At 44.8% G+C, this 21,547-nt stretch overlaps 3 protein-coding genes and 1 long non-coding RNA gene across 4 annotated transcripts in view; 2 read left to right on the forward strand and 2 right to left on the reverse strand.

Annotated features, from left to right (window-relative positions):
- Nucleotides 1-21,547, forward strand: part of LOC124014474 (tripartite motif-containing protein 14-like) — a 435,501-nt gene that overhangs the window by 411,611 nt on the left and 2,343 nt on the right. The window lies entirely within an intron of this gene.
- The window catches only part of sorcs2 (sortilin-related VPS10 domain containing receptor 2), a 606,252-nt gene that overhangs the window by 137,745 nt on the left and 446,960 nt on the right, over nt 1-21,547 (reverse strand). The gene's annotated exons all lie outside the window — the stretch shown is intronic.
- Nucleotides 6,447-9,327, forward strand: LOC124014475 (mitotic spindle assembly checkpoint protein MAD2A-like). Its single transcript, XM_046329538.1, has 5 exons — nt 6,447-6,624; nt 6,918-7,064; nt 7,467-7,587; nt 7,674-7,777; nt 8,621-9,327. Exons 1-5 carry the CDS (start codon nt 6,561-6,563, stop codon nt 8,791-8,793), a joined length of 609 nt encoding a protein of 202 aa, XP_046185494.1. The 5' UTR covers nt 6,447-6,560; the 3' UTR covers nt 8,794-9,327.
- Nucleotides 13,392-16,756, reverse strand: LOC124014478. Its single transcript, XR_006835030.1, has 3 exons — nt 16,732-16,756; nt 16,367-16,450; nt 13,392-13,427 (listed from the first exon to the last, which is right to left on the reverse strand). It is a non-coding gene; the product is annotated as an uncharacterized LOC124014478 (long non-coding RNA).

The following is a 21,547-nucleotide window of genomic DNA, read 5'->3' on the forward strand; positions in this document are numbered from 1 at the left end:
CTGTCTGAACTGGGACATTTTCTGCTTCCATGAATTGTGTACAGATCCTTGCGACATGGGGCATGCATTATCATGCTGAAACATGAGGTGATGGAGGTGGATGAATGGCACGACAACGGGCCTCAGGATCTCTGTGCATTATCATGCTGAAACATGAGGTGATGGAGGTGGATGAATGGCGCGACAACGGGCCTCAGGATCTCTGTGCATTATCATGCTGAAACATGAGGTGATGGAGGTGGATGAATGGCACGACAACGGGCCCCAGGATCTCCGCAATGTTTCTATGCATTCAAATCAATAAAATGCATTTTTTTAAATAACATTTTATTTAACCTTTATTTAACTATTTAACAGTTGGCCATCGAAGGTGAGCATTTGCACAACTGCAGTGGTGAGGATTTTTTTTTCTCAGGATGACGAGATGTGCTTCCCTGAGACGGTTTCTGACAGTTTGTGCAGAAATTATTTGGTTGTTCAAACCCACAGTTTCATCAGCTGTCCGGGTGGCTGGTCTCAGACAGTCCCGCAGGTGAAGAAGCCGGATGTGGAGGTCCTGGGCTTGCGTGATTATACGTGGTTTGCAGTTGGGAGGCCTATTGGACATACTGTCAAATTCTCTAAAACAACGTTTTAGGCGGCTTATGGTAGAGAAATGAACATTCAATTATCTGGCAACCGCTCTAGTAGACATACCTGTAGTCAGCATGCCAGTTGCACGCTCCCTCAAATCTTGAGACATCTGTAGCAAATTTTAGAGTGTCTTTCTATTTTCCCCAGCTTCTTGATATGCCATACCTGTCAGGTGGATGGATTACAGTTGAAGTCGGAAGTTTACATACACCTTAGCCAAATACATTTAAAGTCAGTTTTTCACAATTCCTGACATTTAATCCTAGTAAAACATTCCCTGTCTTAGGTCAGTTAGGATCACCACTTTATTTTAAGAATGTCAAATGTCAGAATTATAGTAGAGAGAATGATTTATTTCAGCTTTTATTTCTTTCATCACATTCCCAGTGGGTCAGACGTTTACATACACTCAATTAGTATTTGGTAGCATTGCCTTTAAATTGTTTAACTTGGGTCAAACGTTTTGGGTAGCCTTCCACAAGCTTCCCACAAAAAGTTGGGTGAATTTTGGGCCATTCCTCCTGACAGAGCTGGTGTAACTGAGTCAGGTTTGTAGGCCTCCCTGCTCGCACGCGCTTTTTCAGTTCTGCCCACACATTTTCTATAGGATGAGGTCAGGGCTTTGTGATGCCCACTCCAATACCTTGACTTTGTTGACCTTAAGCCATTTTGCCACAACTTTGGAAGTATGCTTGGGGTCATTGTCCATTTGGAATACCCATTTGCGACCAAGCTTTAACTTCCTGACTGATGTCTTGAGATGTTGCTTCAATATATCTACATAATTGTCATTCCTCATGATGCCATCTATTTTGTGAAGTGCACCAGTCCTTCCTGCAGCAAAGTACCCCCACAACATGATGCTGACACGCTTCACGGTTGGGAGGGTGTTCTTCGGCTTGCAAGTCTCCCTCTTTTTCCTCCAAACATAATGATGGTCATTTTGGCCAAAACAGTTCTATTTTTGTTTCATCAAACCAGAGGACATTTCTCCAAATGGTACGATCTTTGTCCCCATGTGCAGTTGCAAACCGTAGTCTGGCTTTTTTATGGCGGTTTGGAGCAGTGGCTTCTTCTTTGCTCAGCGGCCTTTCAGATTATGTCGATCTAAGACTTGTTTTACTGTGGATTTAGATACTTTTGTACCTGTTTCCTACAGCATCTTCACAAGGTCCTTTGCTGTTGTTTTGGGATTGATTTGCAATTTTCGCACCAAAGTACATTCATCTCTAGGAGACAGAATGCTTCCTGAGCGGTATGACGGCTGCGTGGGCCCATGGTGTTTATACTTGCAACACTATTTATTGTTTGTAAAGATGAACGTGGTACCTTCAGGCGTTTGGAAATTGCTCCCAAGGATGAGCCAGTCTTATGAAGGTCTACAATTTTTTTCTGAGGTCTTGGCTTTCTTTTGATTTTCCCATGAAGTCAAGCAAAGAGGCACTGAGTTTGAAGTTAGGCCTTGAAATACATCCACAGGTACGCCTCCAATTGGCTCAAATGATGTCAATTAGCCTATCAGAAGCTTCTAAAGCCATGACATCATTTTTTGGAATTTTCCAAGCTGTTTAAAGGTACAGTCAACTTAGTGTATGTAAACTTCTGACCCACTGGAATTGTGATACAGTGAATTATAAGTGAAATAATCTGTCTGTAAACAATGGTTGGAAAAATGACTTGTGTCATGCACGAAGTAGATGTCCTAACCAACTTTCCAAAACTATAGTTTGTTAAGAAGAAATTTGTGGAGTGGTTGAAAAACTAGTTTTAATGACTCCAACCTAAGCGTATTTAAACTTCCGACTTCAACTGTATGTTGGCAAATGAGAAATGCTCACTAACAGGAATGTAAACAAATTTGTGCGCAACATTTGAGAGAAATAAGCTTTTTGTGCACATTAAACATTTGTGGGATCTTTTATTTCAGCTCAACATGGAACCAACATTTTACATTTATATTTCTGTTCAGTGTAGTATTTAATAATACTTACTTCGAGAACATTTGCATATAAATGTTTGCATGTGAAAGGTGAGTAATTATACCTGAATTATGTTGTTATAATGCTATGTTTCTGCGTGTGAGAACATGAGTGTGCAGTGATATTTCTACAACGATAAAGTGTTAGTAATTTAGGCCTGGTGGTAGGCTATACGCTATAGGAACATTCACTTAACACACGTAAGCCATTTCAAAGACTTGCTGACACCAGAAACGAAAGAAGCAAAGGGCAACTCTTTACACTTTGTTCTGTGAAATAGTATAACTCCTGAGAGGGTCACCACAGTCTCTCCTGTGAAATAGTATAACTCCCGAGAGGGTCACCACAGTCTCTCCTGTGAAATAGTATAACTCCTGAGAGGGTCACCACGGTCTCTCCTGTGAAATAGTATAACTCCCGAGAGGGTCACCACAGTCTCTCCTGTGAAATAGTATAACTCCCGAGAGGGTCACCACAGTCTCTCCTGTGAAATAGTATAACTCCCGAGAGGGTCACCACAGTCTCTCCTGTGAAATAGTATAACTCCCGAGAGGGTCACCACAGTCTCTCCTGTGAAATAGTATAACTCCCGAGAGGGTCACCACAGTCTCTCCTGTGAAATAGTATAACTCCTGAGAGGGTCACCACAGTCTCTCCTGTGAAATAGTATAACTCCTGAGAGGGTCACCACAGTCTCTCCTGTGAAATAGTATAACTCTTGAGAGGGTCACCACAGTCTCTCCTGTGAAATAGTATAACTCTTGAGAGGGTCACCACGGTCTCTCCTGTGAAATGTAACAGTGGTGCTGAGGTTCTTGGAGAAATCTATTGAACAGTTAGATTGATAACATGACAGCCATTTGGTTGGTTATTCAATGGTTTAGGATTGGAACTTGAGCACCACTTGGTCAATACTGTTGTTAAAGCCCAGAGAGACGACCACCGATCCCTTTTGTTTGTTATGGGCAATGGAAAGGTTTCCAATATTTGCTCATTTAAAGCAGAGACCGTCCAGAATAATACAGAACTGTGAGAAGGACTTTATTGCATTGCAGGTCGGTTGAGAAAAAAAAACTATTTACTGGTGTAGTTTCAAAATGGCAGACTTCTTAGTATAGGGCCAGGTGCTTTTCGTGACCAAATGACCGGACCAGTTGATTTGGGCTTTTGTATTCTATTCCCTTGTATTGACGTTCAAAGAAAGTTCATAACAGTTGAAAAGGATGATGAATGAGAACATCAAGCCTGCGTTAGAGGAAAGACCTGTGGTAATGGCCAATGTGTGAATACTGTGCAACAGGTGACTTCACTGTTGGGCTTACATCCTGTATAGGTTTCCTGCAGTACTGTTGGCAGGAAAGAGCAAGTGCTTTCCATAGACAACAGCAGGAGTGGCACCACATGCAGGTGTGACATTATTCCTCAACAGTGTCATGAAATCTGGCAGATGATAGTTATCGCTGGAAAAATGTATGACTGTTGCACATATGGTCTTTCACTTGACGGCATCTTGTAGCTAATATCTAAAGTGTTAAAAAACTAAACTGAAAGTGGTGCTCAAAAGCATGCAGCTGAGAACAGGGTAAAGGGATCCTTTCAGATTCAAAAATAACAGTAGCAGCATTATTATCCCTCAGAAGAAAGTCGTATCTTTTTCCCAGGGGGCCTATATTTGTAGATCAGGGATTGGGCAACTTGTGGGAGAGGGCCACAAAAAAAACAGAACTCATCGTGAGGGTCCGCGTACCCAAATCCATACAAAATAACATTTAAAAAATTGCTGCAATTCTACACAGTTTGACCACAGGGGCTGGAGAAACAGTTGCTGTTTTAAAGCAAGATTGCAGTAATTCTACACAGTTTGACCACAGGGCCTGGAGAAACTGTTGCTGTTTTAAAACAAGATTGCAGTAATTCTACACAGTTTGACCACAGGGCCTGGGGAAACTGTTGCTGTTTTAAAGCAAGATTGCAGTAATTATACACAGTTTGACCACAGGGCCTGGAGAAACTGTTGCTGTTTTAAAGCAAGATTGCAGTAATTCTACACAGTTTGACCACAGGGCCTGGAGAAACTGTTGCTGTTTTAAAACAAGATTGCAGTAATTCTACACAGTTTGACCACAGAGCCTGAAGAAACTGTTGCCGTTTTAAAGCAAGATTGCAGTAATTCCACACAGTTTGACCACAGGGCCTGGAGAAACTGTTGCCGTTTTAAAGCAAGATTGCAGTAATTATACACAGTTTGACCACAGGGCCTGGAGAAACTGTTGCTGTTTTAAAACAAGATTGCAGTAATTATACACAGTTTGACCACAGGGCCTGGAGAAACTGTTGCTGTTTTAAAGCAAGATTGCAGTAATTCTACACAGTTTGACCACAGGGCCTGGAGAAACTGTTGCTGTTTTAAAGCAAGATTGCAGTAATTCTACACAGTTTGACCACAGGGCCTGGAGAAACTGTTGCTGTTTTAAAGCAAGATTGCAGTAATTCTACACAGTTTGACCACAGGGCCTGGAGAAACTGTTGCTGTTTTAAAACAAGATTGCAGTAATTCTACACAGTTTGACCACAGAGCCTGAAGAAACTGTTGCCGTTTTAAAGCAAGATTGCAGTAATTCCACACAGTTTGACCACAGGGCCTGGAGAAACTGTTGCCGTTTTAAAGCAAGATTGCAGTAATTATACACAGTTTGACCACAGGGCCTGGAGAAACTGTTGCTGCTTTAAAGCAAGATTGCAGTAATTCTACACAGTTTGACCACAGGGCCTGGAGAAACTGTTGCTGTTTTAAAACAAGATTGCAGTAATTCTACACAGTTTGACCACAGGGCCTGGAGAAACTGTTGCTGTTTTAAAGATTGCAAGACCACAGGGCCTGGAGAAACTGTTGCCGTTTTAAAGCAAGATTGCAGTATTCTACACAGTTTGACCACAGGGCCTGGAGAAACTGTTGCTGTTTTAAAGCAAGATTGCAGTAATTCTACACAGTTTGACCACAGGGCCTGGAGAAACTGTTGCTGTTTTAAAGCAAGATTGCAGTAATTCTACACAGTTTGACCACAGGGCCTGGAGAAACTGTTGCTGTTTTAAAGCAAGATTGCAGTAATTCTAAGTTTGACCACAGGGCCTGGAGAAACTGTTGCTGTTTTAAAGCAAGATTGCAGTAATTCTACAGTTTGACCACAGGGCCTGGAGAAACTGTTGCTGTTTTAAAGCAAGATTGCAGTAATTCTACAGTTTGACCACAGGGCCTGGAGAAACATTAGCAGTTTAACAGTTCATTTCCTGCAATTCTACACATTTTTGCATAGGGTGGAGGCAAATGTTTGCTGTTTTTAATATGATAACTGATGATAAATGGGCCCCACCCTGGTCAGTAATTCCACCATGCTTACTACAAGTTTAGATAGCTGTCCGCTAGACTAACTTACAAATTGAAAAAAAAATGACTGACATGGGCTAATCGAGTGACTGCGGATGCAAAAACAAATTTCGAATTTGCCCCAATGTATTTTATTATTCTAACTCTCCACAGTACGTTTTGAATTGGTCTGCAGGCCCACAAAAAGGGGGGCCGCCAGTGACCCATCCTTACTGTAGATAACACTGTTGTAATAGAGTATGAATATTAGAAAGCGTAGGACGGTTGAGTATGTAAGATTAGAAAAGCTTGTACTTATCGTAACATACTATGCGGTCTGGAGACTACTTTTATAATAGAATCCTTAAGAATGATCAGCAGATTGTAAATCTCCAGGTCTGGCACAACACCGCCCTCTGGCGTCAGAGACGCAACATTGCGGGGTTGTAAACTGGCTCGGTGGGTTACGCATGCGCGGAAGTTCAATGACCTGCACATTTCAAACCTTGGCGGCGGGTGGAAAAATAAATCTGACCGAGAAGAAAATACAATACAACAAAAGGATATAACTCAAACGTGCAAAGATGACGAGCACACTGAAAGGCATTACCCTGAAAGGCAGCGCTGAGCTTGTGGCCGAGTTTTTCTGTAAGTATTTCACCGACTTTTGCTTTATTTTCGCCCGATCAGAAAGGAAAGGCATGCGACTTGAACACGGCGATGGTTTTCTCTGCGGAAGCTAGCCATCTAACGTTGTTACAACCATCGCATCCGTATTTTCCATGACGATAAGTAATATGTATGTCCTTACATGTGAGTTTGCTATGCTAATATATCCATACGTGTGTAATTGTGCCCCTTTATGCATTGAGACAATAGTGTTACTAGTTAACTAGCTAACCACCTAACGTTATGTTATATTATGTTATGTTATCCTGTAGCATTCGGGATCAACAGTATCCTGTACCAGCGAGGACTCTACCCACCGGAGACGTTCTCCCGAGTCGCCCAGTATGACATGAGCCTTCAACTCACCACTGACACCAAGCTGAAGAACTACCTGACCAACGTTGTGTCACAGCTCAAAGGTGCAGTATGAAATAAACTCGGTTGAATGTAACGCACATGCGCAGAACGTTCTAATAAATGGGGGGGGGCAGAGGTCAACACTGACAGACACTTTATAGCAGGACGATCTAACCTTTGCTCCAGTCACTTGTGTGGCTATTAACCCTATGTTATTTCTCACAACGTCAACTGAGGTGTTATATTTCACAACTTACTGTGTTGATTTTCTCAATTTTGATCAATGTTTTCGTTCCCTCAGAGATGCCAGTATTTCTGTTTCTGCTGTAGAGACTTGTGTCTCTGTGTTACAGAGTGGCTGTTTGACTGACTTGTGTCTCTGTGTTGCAGAGTGGCTGTTTGACTGACTTGTGTCTCTGTGTTGCAGAGTGGCTGTTTGACTGACTTGTGTCTCTGTGTTGCAGAGTGGCTGTTTGACTGCACAGTGCAGAAGCTAGTCCTTGTTATCACATGTCTGGAGACTAGTGAGGTGCTGGAACGGTGGCAGTTTGACATTGAGTGTGACAAGAGTGCCAAGGAGATCAGGTACGGTAGGATACTTCAGCAGCAGTGGTACCTGACCACCACAAACACACAAACATGTGACGGCCTTTGTGTGTCTCTTCTCTCAGCGCTCCCAGGGAGAAGTCCATCAAGTCCATCCAGGACGAGATTCGCTCAGTCATCAGACAGATCACCGCCACTGTCACCTTCCTACCCCTGCTGGAGACTGCCTGTGAGTAGTGTGTGTGTGTGTGAGAACCAGTGTTTCCATTGGCAGTTAAGGGCCTGCTTTTGGCCAATAAAAAAACAAACATAAAAGCCAACCAATAAGCACATTTCTGGACACTTTGTTGCCAAGCAAATATCCCGATGAAAATAAAAAACATTTTATAAATCAGTTTTTCCGTGCAGAGAGGTTGGTTCAGGTTGTCTTTCAATCAAATAAGCTCTCTACTCTCCCTGCCTGTCTGTCTGGAGCTTGACTTAGCAACCTGCAACATTCTATCAATTTGTACCTGACTGCAAGTGTTCCCGCCTATTGTGTTCGTGACAGACAGTTGTTTACAGGCGGGAAGTGTCCTGGTATTTTATGACGTTTTGCTAGATTCATCTCCCTAAAAGATCATTTCCAGACGTTTTGCTAGATTCATCTCCCTAGAAGATCATTTCCAGACGCCATACACCCAGGAGGATTATTTAGATAAAGCGATCTTCCTCAAGTCGTTACCTTTTTTTATTTTATATTTTATAAAAAAACAAATCTAGCTAGTTAGTTTTACTAGCTACTGTACCAAGGATGGAGGCATCGACAAGTGGGAAAATAAATATTCTGTCCTAAACACTGAAACTAAGGATAATGACAAGCCAGATGGAGGGAGATGTGCAATAAGCTAATGTTCACCTGGAAGGCTCATTCCTCTCTTCAGTGTTTATGGGCACATAAAGTGACTGCATTAAATGGATTTCTATTTTATCTTCTAAAATCTGGTCGGACGTTTGACCGGCACATATTCTTCTTAACAGAAATGTTCTTGATGCGCCTTGATAACCCCTGAATTTTAACCCCTCTCACCAGGTGCCTTTGACCTCCTCGTTTACACCGACAAGGACCTAGAGGTGCCCGACAAATGGGAGGAGTCGGGCCCCCAGATCATCGACCAATCGGAGGAGGTTCGTCTGCGTTCCTTCACCACCTCCATCCACAAGGTCAACAGCATGGTGGCCTACAAGAGGGCCAACTCAGCCTAGAGCCTTGACCTCTAACCTGCCGCCCCCTGTACATAGTTATCGCTCAATGCCACATCTTTCCTGCCGAGTACAAAAAAGGAACGTTGGAGATGGACTACAATCGATCTACAAATCATAATCCATAGTAATTTAGGATCCAATGTGATTTGTAGGTCAGCCAGTCTGCAGTCGCCGACTGCCATCTCAAACGCGCACAATGGCAATGAGATAATACATACTACGCTTACCCTTTCCTACCTCCACCTCTCATATCTCTGCCTGTATATCTAAAGTCCTTTATACTGATTATTCTGTCGTGTCATTTTCTCTGTGTATTGGGGAGGCCTTGTTCTTCCTGACTCACTGCTTTGATGTAAATATATTGCCTGTCAATGGTCACCGATCTCTTTTGGTCCAATGCATTTACTTCCTTCTGAACTCTACCTTGTGATCTATCCAGTACTTGAGCCTCGCTGTTTTAGAAGCTAGTGTTTTGTGTGTTGTATTTTTAAGAAATGTTCCTACAATATATAAACGTTTCCATTTGATCATCAAGTCCGTGTTTCACCACTGCGATGGACCAGACGGTGGCGACGTAACCCGGGTTTCAGTCCCGGGTGGATATCCACCATCTATCTCTACATGTAAAATGAATGGTTATTTAGACCAAGTCCGTGTTTCACCACTGCGATGGACCAGATGGTGGCGACGTAACCCGGGTTTCAGTCCGGGTGGATATCCACCATCTATCTCTACATGTAAAATGAATGGTTATTTAGACCAAGTCCGTGTTTCACCACTGCGATGGACCAGACGGTGGCGGCGTAACCCGGGTTTCAGTCCCGGGTGGATATCCACCATCTATCTCTACATGTAAAATGAATGGTTATTTAGACCAAGTCCGTGTTTCACCACTGCGATGGACCAGACGGTGGCGACGTAACCCGGGTTTCAGTCCCGGGTGGATATCCACCATCTATCTCTACATGTAAAATGAATGGTTATTTAGACCAAGTCCGTGTTTCACCACTGCGATGGACCAGACGGTGGCGACGTAACCCGGGTTTCAGTCCCGGGTGGATATCCACCATCTATCTCTACATGTAAAATGAACGGTTATTTAGACCAGTGTGACGTTATATCCAAAGTTTGCACAGATGACGAGAGCACAAAGATAACAAGCAGTATCCTTTTAATGGGATGTTACCATTCAACTTGTCTCACAGTGTTCATCAGTCAATGGGGGGGGGAGTCTAATCTCTTTCTATAGGAGAAACCCTTTCTGAATGTCATCACCTCAGCCTCCACTAACAACCAACAGGTCCTGTGACCTCTATACTGTGGCTGTTCATAGTCATCTTTATAGGTGCCGTGCCTTCACATGCAACACACGGGTCTATCATTGGTGGAGAAGCAACACATGATCTGTTTTGACCAATCAGACACCAAAGCACAGGGACAAGTATACAGTTACGGAGACTTCTTTAAGTACACAATACAACCACAGGAACCACATACATCTGCAATGAGAAAAGTGCTTCAGTTCGGACAAGGTTAAGTTCAGTTCCACGTGAATGACAGTGATACAGTCCACATGTCTGTACGTAACAACTACTATAGTATATTATGTGTGAATTTAAGAGGTTTGGGAAATGGAAAAAGTGATTTTCTAACAGAAAGGTGAGTGGGTGGTTTAGCAGTCCTGTATTGGAAAGAATATAAAAACGAATGAATCCCATTTTCCATGAGAAAGAGTATTGTTTTGTATGAAATGCAAAGGACCTTAAGGTGCAAATATATTTTAGGCTTCGGGGGTCAAGTGCTCCTTTCAACTCTAAAGATGCCCCGGCCCGGCCGTACACATTAACCATGTTTAAGAAGGGAACATCAGAAAGGGAGCTGGTCCATTATGGGGGACTATGGGGGGGTCAGGGAGCTGGTCCATTATGAGGGACTACGGGGTGACAGGGAGCTGGTCCATTATGAGGGACTACGGGGGGTCAGGGGCTGGTCCATTATGAGGGGACTACGGGGGGGGTCAGGGAGCTGGTCCATTATGAGGGACTACGGGGGGACAGGGAGCTGGTCCATTATGATGGTCTACGGGGGGGTCAGGGAGCTGGTCCATTATGAGGGACTACGGGGGTGACAGGGAGCTGGTCCATTATGAGGGACTACGGGGGGGTCAGGGGCTGGTCCATTATGAGGGACTACGGGGGGGTCAGGGAGCTGGTCCATTATGGGGGACAGGGAGCTGGTCCATTATGAGGGACTATGGGGAGGACAGGGAGCTGGTCCATTATGGGGACTACGGGGGGGTCAGGGAGCTGGTCCATTATGAGGGACTACGGGGGGGTCAGGGAGCTGGTCCATTATGAGGGACTATGGGGAGGACAGGGAGCTGGTCCATTATGGGGGACTACGGGTGGGGTCATCTTTGCATCAGAGGAGGCTGTTGGGACGAGATATAGGAGGGAGGACGGGCTCGTTGTAATGGCTGGAATGGAGTCAGACGTGATTTCTATGTGTTTGATGCCGTTCCAGTAATTCCATTCCAGCCATTACAAGGAGCCCGTCCTCCCGTAGCTCCTCCCACCAGCCTCCTCTGCTGTACATACAAAACGGGTTATTTTGGAAATGTGAATCACACCTATCATATCACAGGATGGCAGTGGAATCTTCTAGAACACACGTCAAGTCTTTGGCTCAATGCGTAAAAATACACGGGTGAATGGATGGTCCAGGAAAGTTTTCACAGCAGAGACGTGTGTGTTCTCAACATGAAACTTGACCTTACAGTATAGAATAAATATATAAAACAAATAAATATGCAATAGGTAAGACAAGTGATCGTTACGTAAGATGAACGTTCTCTCAAAACCTTTGTGTTGTGAGTGTGTGGTGTGTGAGTTTGCACTGCTATTACTAACAAGCTTATGGTGGGTAAAAGTATGTTGTATCTATACCGTTACATTGATTCCATTCCAGCCATCGCAATGAGCTAAGACCTGGGTTCAAATAGTATTTGTAATCTTTCATTGAGCTGCCTGGTACAACAGAAACCAATGCAGAAACCAATAGTCTCAAAAGTACAAATCCTGCCCGACCATCTGGCACTCCAGACGGGCTCAAAATCTTTGAGAGATTTCAAATAATATTTGAACCCAGGTCTGTCTTTTCTCTGGTGGCATATTGATCCCTTGGTGCTCAGTAGGCCGATAGTAGCCACAGGCACACGCCACAGGCACACGCACACCTTCAGTGTTCTTCCTCCGACTGTGAGAGATATAATATAGTGACTCCTCCTTCATGTAGCAAGTCGACTTTGTGCACAAAAATAAAAAGAAAGACTATGGTAATAAATATAGCTTAGTGTTGATGTTGTCTTCTCAGGGTGGTGGAGGGATAGTGGAGATGGAGGGATAGTGGAGATGGAGGGATAGTGGAGATGGAGGGATAGTGGAGATGGAGGGATAGTGGGGTTGGAGGGATAGTGGGGATGGAGGGATAGTGGGGATGGAGGGATAGTGGGGATGATGGAGGGATAGTGGGGGTGGAGGGATAGTGGGGATGATGGAGGGATAGTGAGGGTGGAGGGATAGTGGGGATGGAGGGATAGTGGGGTGGAGGGATAGTGGGGGTGGAGGGATAGTGGAGATGATGGAGGGATAGTGGGGATGGAGGGATAGTGGGGATGATGGAGGGATAGTGGGGGTGGAGGGATAGTGGGGATGGAGGGATAGTGGGGGTGGAGGGATAGTGGGGATGATGGAGGGATAGTGGGGATGATGGAGGGACAGTGGGGATGGAGGGATAGTGGGGATGATGGAGGGATAGTGGGGATGGAGGGATAGTGGGGATGGAGGGATAGTGGGGATGATGGGGGGATAGTGGGGATGATGGAGGGATAGTGGGGATGGAGGGATAGTGGGGATGATGGAGGGATAGTGGGGATGATGGAGGGATAGTGGGGGTGGAGGGATAGTGGGGATGATGGAGGGATAGTGGGGATGGAGGGATAGTGGGGATGGAGGGATAGTGGAGATGGAGGGGGATAGTGGGGATGGAGGGATAGTGGGGATGATGGAGGGATAGTGGGATGGAGGGATAGTGGGGATGGATGGATAGTGGGGATGATGGAGGGATAGTGGGGGTGGAGGGATAGTGGGGATGATGGAGGGATAGTGGGGATGATGGAGGGATAGTGGGGGACAGGAGGGATAGTGGGGATGATGGAGAGGATAGTGGGGGTGGAGGGATAGTGGGGTGGAGGGTCCATAGTGGGGATGATGGAGGGATAGTGGGGATGATGGAGGGTAGTGGGGATGATGGAGGGATAGTGTGGATGGAGGGATAGTGGGGATGATGGAGGGATAGTGGGGGTGGAGGGATAGTGGGGATGATGGAGGGATAGTGGGGATGATGGAGGGATAGTGGGGATGATGGAGGGATAGTGGGGATGATGGAGGGATAGTGGGGATGATGGAGGGATAGTGGGGTGGAGGAGACGTTGAACAGGTCTACACCAGCTCCGTTGAAGAAAAACGGCTTTTTTGCCCTGTTCAGCCAGAATCTTCCAGGATTCTGTCTGTTCTTCTGGCAGCTTTGGCCTCGAAAAATAGTGGGGAACAGGACTCAGACATACTGGCCAGGGTCTGATGTTCAGACAGACAGACAGAGTATAGAATAAATATATATAACAAATAAATATATATAGAGAGAGAGACAGACAGACAGACAGACAGAGAGAGAGCGAGAGAGACAGACCAGAGAGAAAGTGAATGAGAGACAGACCAGCGAGAAAGTGAATGAGAGACAGACCAGAGAGAAAGTGAATGAGAGACAGACCAGAGAGAAAGTGAATGAGAGACAGACCAGAGAGAAAGTGAATGAGAGAGACAGACCAGCGAGAAAGTGAATGAGAGACAGACCAGAGAGAAAGTGAATGCCACAGGCACAGACCAGAGAGAAAGTGAATGAGAGACAGACCAGAGAAAAGTGAATGAGAGACAGACCAGAGAGAAAGTGAATGAGAGACAGACCAGAGAGAAAGTGAATGAGAGACAGACCAGATGGAGGGATAGTGAATGGAGAGACAGACCATGGAGGGATAGTGAATGAGAGACAGACCAGATGATGGAGGGATAGTGAATGAGAGAGACAGACCAGAGAGGGAAGTGAATGAGAGAGACAGACCAGCGAGGGATAGTGAATGAGAGACAGACCAGATGGAGGGATAGTGAATGAGAGGGACAGACCAGCGAGAAAGTGAATGAGAGACAGACCAGAGAGAAAGTGAATGAGAGACAGACCAGAGAGAAAGTGAATGAGAGAGGGACAGACCAGGAGAAAGTGAATGAGGGACAGACCAGAGAGAAAGTGAATGAGAGAGACAGACCAGCGAGAAAGTGAATGAGAGACAGACCAGAGATGGAAAGTGAATGAGAGACAGACCAGAGAAAGTGAATGAGAGACAGACCAGAGAGAAAGTGAATGGAGGGACAGACCAGAGAGAAAGTGAATGAGAGACAGACCAGAGAGAAAGTGAATGAGAGACAGACCAGAGAGAAAGTGAATGAGAGACAGACCAGAGAGGATAGTGAATGAGAGACAGACCAGAGAGAAAGTGAATGAGAGAGACAGACCAGCGGAGAAAGTGAATGAGAGACAGACCAGCGAGAAAGTGAATGAGAGACAGACCAGAGAGAAAGTGAATGAGAGACAGACCAGAGAGGAAAGTGAATGATGAGGGACAGACCAGAGAGAAAGTGAATGAGAGACAGACCAGAGAGAAAGTGAATGAGAGAGACAGACCAGCGAGAAAGTGAATGAGAGACAGACCAGAGAGAAAGTGAATGAGAGAGACAGACCAGAGAGAAAGTGAATGAGAGAGACAGACCAGCGAGAAAGTGAATGAGAGACAGACCAGAGAGAAAGTGAATGAGAGACAGACCAGAGAGAAAGTGAATGAGAGAGACAGACCAGAGAGAAAGTGAATGAGAGACGGACCAGAGAGAAAGTGAATGAGAGACAGACAGAGAGAGAGACAGAGAGACAGACCAGAGAGAAAGTGAATGAGAGACAGACCAGCGAGAAAGTGAATGAGAGACAGACCAGAGAGAAAGTGAATGAGAGACAGACCAGAGAGAAAGTGAATGAGAGACAGACCAGAGAGAAAGTGAATGAGAGACAGACCAGAGAGAAAGTGAATGAGAGAGACAGACCAGCGAGAAAGTGAATGAGAGAGACAGACCAGCGAGAAAGTAAATGAGAGACAGACCAGAGAGAAAGTGAATGAGAGACAGACCAGACAGAAAGTGAATGACAGACAGACAGACCAGAGAGAAGTGAATGAGAGACAGACCAGAGAGAAAGTGAATGAGAGACAGACCAGAGAGAAAGTGAATGAGAGACAGACCAGAGAGAAAGTGAATGAGAGACAGACCAGAGAGAAAGTGAATGAGAGACAGACCAGAGAGAAAGTGAATGAGAGACAGACCAGCGAGAAAGTGAATGAGAGACGGACCAGAGAGAAAGTGAATGAGAGACAGACAGAGAGAGAGACAGAGAGACAGACCAGAGAGAAAGTGAATGAGAGACAGACCAGCGAGAAAGTGAATGAGAGACAGACCAGCGAGAAAGTGAATGAGAGACAGACCAGAGAGAAAGTGAATGAGAGACAGACCAGCGAGAAAGTGAATGAGAGACAGACCAGCGAGAAAGTGAATGAGAGACAGACCAGAGAGAAAGTGAATGAGAGACAGACCAGAGAGAAAGTGAATGAGAGACAGACCAGCGAGAAAGTGAATGAGAGACAGACCAGAGAGAAAGTGAATGAGAGACAGACCAGAGAGAAAGTGAATGAGAGACAGACCAGAGAGAAAGTGAATGAGAGAGACAGACCAGCGAGAAAGTGAATGAGAGACAGACCAGCGAGAAAGTGAATGAGAGACAGACCAGCGAGAAAGTGAATGAGAGACAGACCAGAGAGAAAGTGAATGAGAGACAGACCAGAGAGAAAGTGAATGAGAGACAGACCAGCGAGAAAGTGAATGAGAGACAGACCAGCGAGAAAGTGAATGAGAGACGGACCAGAGAGAAAGTGAATGAGAGACAGACCAGAGAGAAAGTGAATGAGAGACAGACAGAGAGACAGACCAGCGAGAAAGTGAATGAGAGACAGACAGAGAGAGACAGACAGACAGACAGACAGACAGACAGACAGACAGACAGACAGACAGACAGACAGACAGACAGACAGACAGACAGACAGACAGACAGACAGACAGACAGACAGACAGACAGACAGACAGAGAGATAGAGAGAGATAGAGAGAGACAGACAGACAGAGAGAAAGTGAATGAGAGAGGACCTCCCTTGTGTCAATGTCATACATTAACACGAAGAAAAAAAAACTCAATTTAACAGACGTTCTTATCCAGAGCGACTTAGTAGTGAGTGCAGACATCTTCATCGAACCCACAACCCCTAGCGTTGCAAGTGCCATGCTCTACACGGGACTATACATGCTATATGGCCAATAAAATGATCCCTAAACATGACTATTAAAGACCAATCAAATCATGTCATTCACCTCATACAGCTGTGTGCAGATGGCATCAATGAACGACACCTGCATGCTCGGAATCTTATCCTGCTTGTCCCGATTCATCAGATCCTACAAAGAAAAACATCTTTACAAAACCTAGTTAAGTCCAAATGTAATTTGCTCCCACATTGACATCTGTGGCTTTGCTTGCCAACTCGTAAAAACCTGGCTTGGCACAAAGCCAACATGTGCACATGCCAAGATATTCAAATCAGAATCTTGGAGCCTTGTAAGTCAATTTGACGAAACCCTGATTTCCAATGACAATGGATCAACTGCAGCAGTGTAATAGTATAATAGTAGACACCAGAAGACAGTAACGATGGCAGGGAACAACAAGACGTGCTTACTGTTGGCTCAATGTTGAGTTCTTCTCTCCTTGTCCCCTTGCTCAAAGAACTCTGTCGCCACCAACTTGGCTATCTGTAAGAGAAGATGGAGAGAGGCAAGACAGAAAGAAAGGGAGCTTTTAAAAGGGCCTCCAAGTGGTATGTTGTTTCAATTGGGAGTAAAGGACACGGTTGATTAGTAACCTTGTAGTCTGGACAGCCACAAAGTCTGGTCTGTTAGACTCTAACCCTATGATTGTATCTGAATAAATACTTTAGACAATCTGTTGTCCAGGGTTTTTAAACATTTGTGTCTTTTGCAGGTATCTAGGAATTAGAACGGCGGTGTTTCAATGAAGGTGATACGACCAGGGGGTTTCAAGTTGGATAGACAGCCTCCTGTTGTGTGAAGACAAAGATACACATATCCACGGCCAATTGTATCAGACACCCTGCAATAGCACTCAGTATCCTACAAAGTGTTCCCTGTCGTTTGTAGCATGGGAATAATGCAGGAGAGAAACAGTGAAAGAGAGTTCTGCTAACTGAGCAGCAACCGTACTGCGTTCATGGACTCTTTCTCTTTACAAAGGATAGATGAAGATTGACTACAACCTCAGGTTCCCAATCAAGGAAGTGTGTGTGTGTGTGGTAGCCATCTGCAGAACACTGATTGGAGCTGTGTAATTAAGCCTAGAGAGCCGGAGGGGGTTCAGGGAGAGGAGGAAAGAAAGGGGGAGAAGGAGAGAGGAGGAGAAGACACATTTATGTACATTTAATCTTGGCTGATGTAGTATCCACTCTAATAATAAGATCTGCTGAGCTCAATGAAAACTTTGTATGTGTGTGAAAGATGATTTGTGTGTGTGTGCACAGATTTCCTGTGTGTGTGTGCACATATTCCCCATGTGTGTGTATGTGTACAGATTTCCTATGTGTGTGTGTGTGTGTGTGTGTGTGTGTGTGTGTGTGTGTGTGTGTGTGTGTGTGTGTGTGTGTGTGTGTGTGTGTGTGTGTGTGTGTGTGTGTGTGTGTGTGTGTGTGTGTGTGTGTGTGTGTGTGTGTGTGTGTGTGTGTGTGTGTGTGTGTGTGTGTGTGTGTGTGTGTGTGTGTGTGCACAGATTTCCTATATGTGTGTATGTGTGCACAGATTTCCTATGTGTGTATGTGTGCACAGATTTCCTATGTGTGTGTGTGTGTATGTGCACAGATTTCCTATTTGTGTGTATGTGCGTGCACAGATTTCCCATGTGTGTGTGTATGTGCACAAATTTCCTATATGTGGGTATGTGCACAGATTTCCTATGTGTGTGTATGTGTGCTGGAGGTGCAGATGTATTCACCAGCTCTGTCAGTTCTGTATGTATTATGTGAGGACCTGAGCAGAGGATCGGTCTAGAACAGGTTTCTGGGTCTAGAACAGGTTTCTGGGTCTAGAACAGGTTTCTGGGTCTAGAGCTGAGTCTGGTTCTAGAACAGGTTTCTGGGTCTAGAGCTGAGTCTGGGTCTAGAGCTGACTCTGGGTCTAGAGCTGACTCTGGGTCTAGAGCTGAGTCTGGGTCTAGAGCTGAGTCTGGATCTAGAGCTGAGTGTCTATCCTCCTCTAAGAAGAGTTCTAGAGCTCTCTGATCACAAACACACACACGGTTAGAGACTTGTCAGAACCTCTCCTTCCATTGCACCTAGGGAGCTTGATGAGGAACAGGAGGAAGAGACTTACACAAGGAAGTTGAAATGACACCAGGAGAAGAAGAGAGACAGAGACAGAAAGAGAACATCATCTAAGGGTTGAAAAGAAAATGGAGAGGTACTGAAAAAGGATGAGAACAATGAGAGCTGTGTGAGTGAAAAATGAAACATTTGAAAGAATATCAAAGGAGATAGCAGTAACAAGAACACAGTAACAAGACAGTAACAAGAACAGAGTTGAGTTTATGAAGTGAGTCTTGAAGCTAGTGAATGTGATCCCACTTTTCACTTACTCTCTTCTGTACTGGCCAGGGCTTGGTAATGGCAGAGATGTCACATGCAGTCATCAGCATGGACCTACAGCAGGTGATACACAAGCAAGGCAAGAGAGTGGGTTATGTTGAGCCATTACGCTCAGCATCACTCCATCAAGGGAAATATTGTTTCTAACAAAGTTATCTACATAGATTTCAGGATGTGTAGATATTCAGAATTCATGTAAACATGACTGTGGGAGGTTTGAAAACATATTATGGGGACAGGGTAAGTTGAACTGTGGGACAGGGTAAGTTGAACTGAGGGACAGGGTAAGTTGAACTGAGGGACAGGGTAAGTTGAACTGTGGGACAGGGTAAGTTGATCTGAGGGACAGGGTAAGTTGAACTGCGGGACAGGGTAAGTTGAACTGAGGGACAGGGTAAGTTGAACTGAGGGACAGGGTAAGTTGATCTGAGGGACAGGGTAAGTTGAACTACGGGACAGGGTAAGTTGAACTGAGGGACAGGGTAAGTTGAACTGAGGGACAGGGTAGGTTGAACTGAGGGACAGGGTAAGTTGAACTGAGGGACAGGGTAAGTTGAACTGCGGGACAGGGTAAGTAAGTTGAACTGAGGGACAGGGTAAGTTGAACTGAGGGACAGGGTAGGTTGAACTGAGGGACAGGGTAAGTTGAACTGAGGGACAGGGTAAGTTGAACTGACGGGCAGGGTAAGTTGAACTGTGGGACAGGGTAAGTTGAGCCTCCTACACATTTCTGTACTGAATGAAATATGACCACAACCTTTTTAAAAACCATGTCTATCTTTATTTCCCAAACACAATTCAACACGATCACAATCGCTTTGTTTTTGTCTTCTAATAATTTTAAGCATATTTTAACATAGGCTTAACACCTAATAAAGACTTTGTCCTGTTTTAAAGGGATACTTTGAGATGTTGCCAATGAGGCCCTTTTCCTACTTCCTCAAAGTCAGATGAACTCGTGGATCCATGTTTATATCTCTGAGTCCAGTATGAAGGACGTTAGAGGGAGATGTACGCGAGCCAATGCTAACTAACATTAGCACAATGACTGCACGTCTACGGGAATCTAGTCGCTTTGGATAAAAGCGTCTGCTAAATGGCATATATTATTATTATTATTATTATTTAGAATTGATCCCAACCTTGAAAGACGCACAACCAAGCTGTCCCCAGGTGAATATGTATATGCATATTGTGTCCACTAACCTCAGCAAGTCTTTATGATAGTCATTGTCCCAGACAAATTGGCTGTTCTTGGTCAGTTCAAAGAACTCTCCTCTCCTCCTGAAAAGATAGGCAGTAAATTTGATATCTATCTTTCTCTCCGTCTGCCTGCAGTCTAGTCAGACGCCCACACTTCAGACAAGGAGAGGGAGGGAAAGAGAGAGAGAGAAGAGCTGAGATTAGGAGATAAGGAGAGAGAGTTGTGAAAAATAGAAAAAGTGTTAGGGGGGAGGATAGAGAGAGATATAGTCAATTACTGCTTTAGTACATTATTACTAGATCTTCTAATGAATAGGGTCTGAATACAACTTCCACCTTGACATTTTTCACAGCCCATCAATCTTAATTGAAGTTCTAATAAAAACTCTGCATAAAAATGTGACTTGAACGGTTCCCCTCTGTGCGCATCCCAGCTGTGTGTGACACTGTACCTACTTCATGTACAGAGCCAGGTCCGTAGCCAGAATAGCCCTCTCGATCATCTTCAGAGTGGCCTTGTACTCATCCAGAGACAGACTGCTTAGAATCTGATTCCCCTGGGTGGAGGAAGTGGTGGAGAGAGAGAGGGGGAATAGAGAGAGGGAGGAAGGAATGAAGGAATAAGGAGAGAGAGAGAGAGAAAGGGAGGGAGGGGAATGGAGGTGAGAGAGGAATGGAAGGAGGGAAGAAGGAAGAAGGAAGGGGGATGGATGGATAGAGAGATAGATAGATAAGAATGGAGAGAGATGCAGGGATAGCGAGAGAGGGAGGCAGGGATGACAAATTATTGACCCAGTTAAAGTTTTGTCACCTGAAAATGTGAAAATGAAATGAAAAATAATAACAAGGAATAAATACACAATGAAAATACCAGCACTGAGTCAGGATAACTGGGCTATATACACAGTGAAAATGAAGCACTGAGTCAGGATATGAAGGATAACTGGGCTATATAACAAGGGATAACTGGGCTAAATACACAGTCAGGATATGAGTCTGGATAACTGGGCTATATACACAGGGTACCAGCACTGAGTCAGGATAACTGGGCTATATACACAGGGTACCAGCACTGAGTCAGGATAACTGGGCTATATACACAGGGTACCAGCACTGAGTCAGGATAACTGGGCTATATACACAGGGTACCAGCACTGAGTCAGGATAACTGGGCTATATACACAGGGTACCAGCACTGAGTCAGGATAACTGGGCTATATACAGCACTGGTCAGGATAACTGGGCATACACAGGGTACCAGCACTGAGTCAGGATAACTGGGCTATATACACAGGGTACCAGCACTGAGTCAGGATAACTGGGCTAGGGTACCAGCACTGAGTCTGGATAACAGCACTGAGTAGGATAACTGGGCTATATACACAGGGTACCAGCACTGAGTCAGGATAACTGGGCTATATACACAGGGTACCAGCACTGAGTCAGGATAACTGGGCTATATACACAGGGTACCAGCACTGAGTCAGGATAACTGGGCTATATACACAGGGTACCAGCACTGAGTAATGATAACTGGGCTATATACACAGGGTACCAGCACTGAGTAATGATAACTGGGCTATATACACAGGGTACCAGCACTGAGTCAGGATAACTGGGCTATATACACAGGGTACCAGCA

Source organism: Oncorhynchus gorbuscha, linkage group LG25 (assembly GCF_021184085.1).
Source record: "Oncorhynchus gorbuscha isolate QuinsamMale2020 ecotype Even-year linkage group LG25, OgorEven_v1.0, whole genome shotgun sequence".
In the NCBI taxonomy this organism is placed as follows: Eukaryota; Metazoa; Chordata; class Actinopteri; order Salmoniformes; family Salmonidae; genus Oncorhynchus; species Oncorhynchus gorbuscha.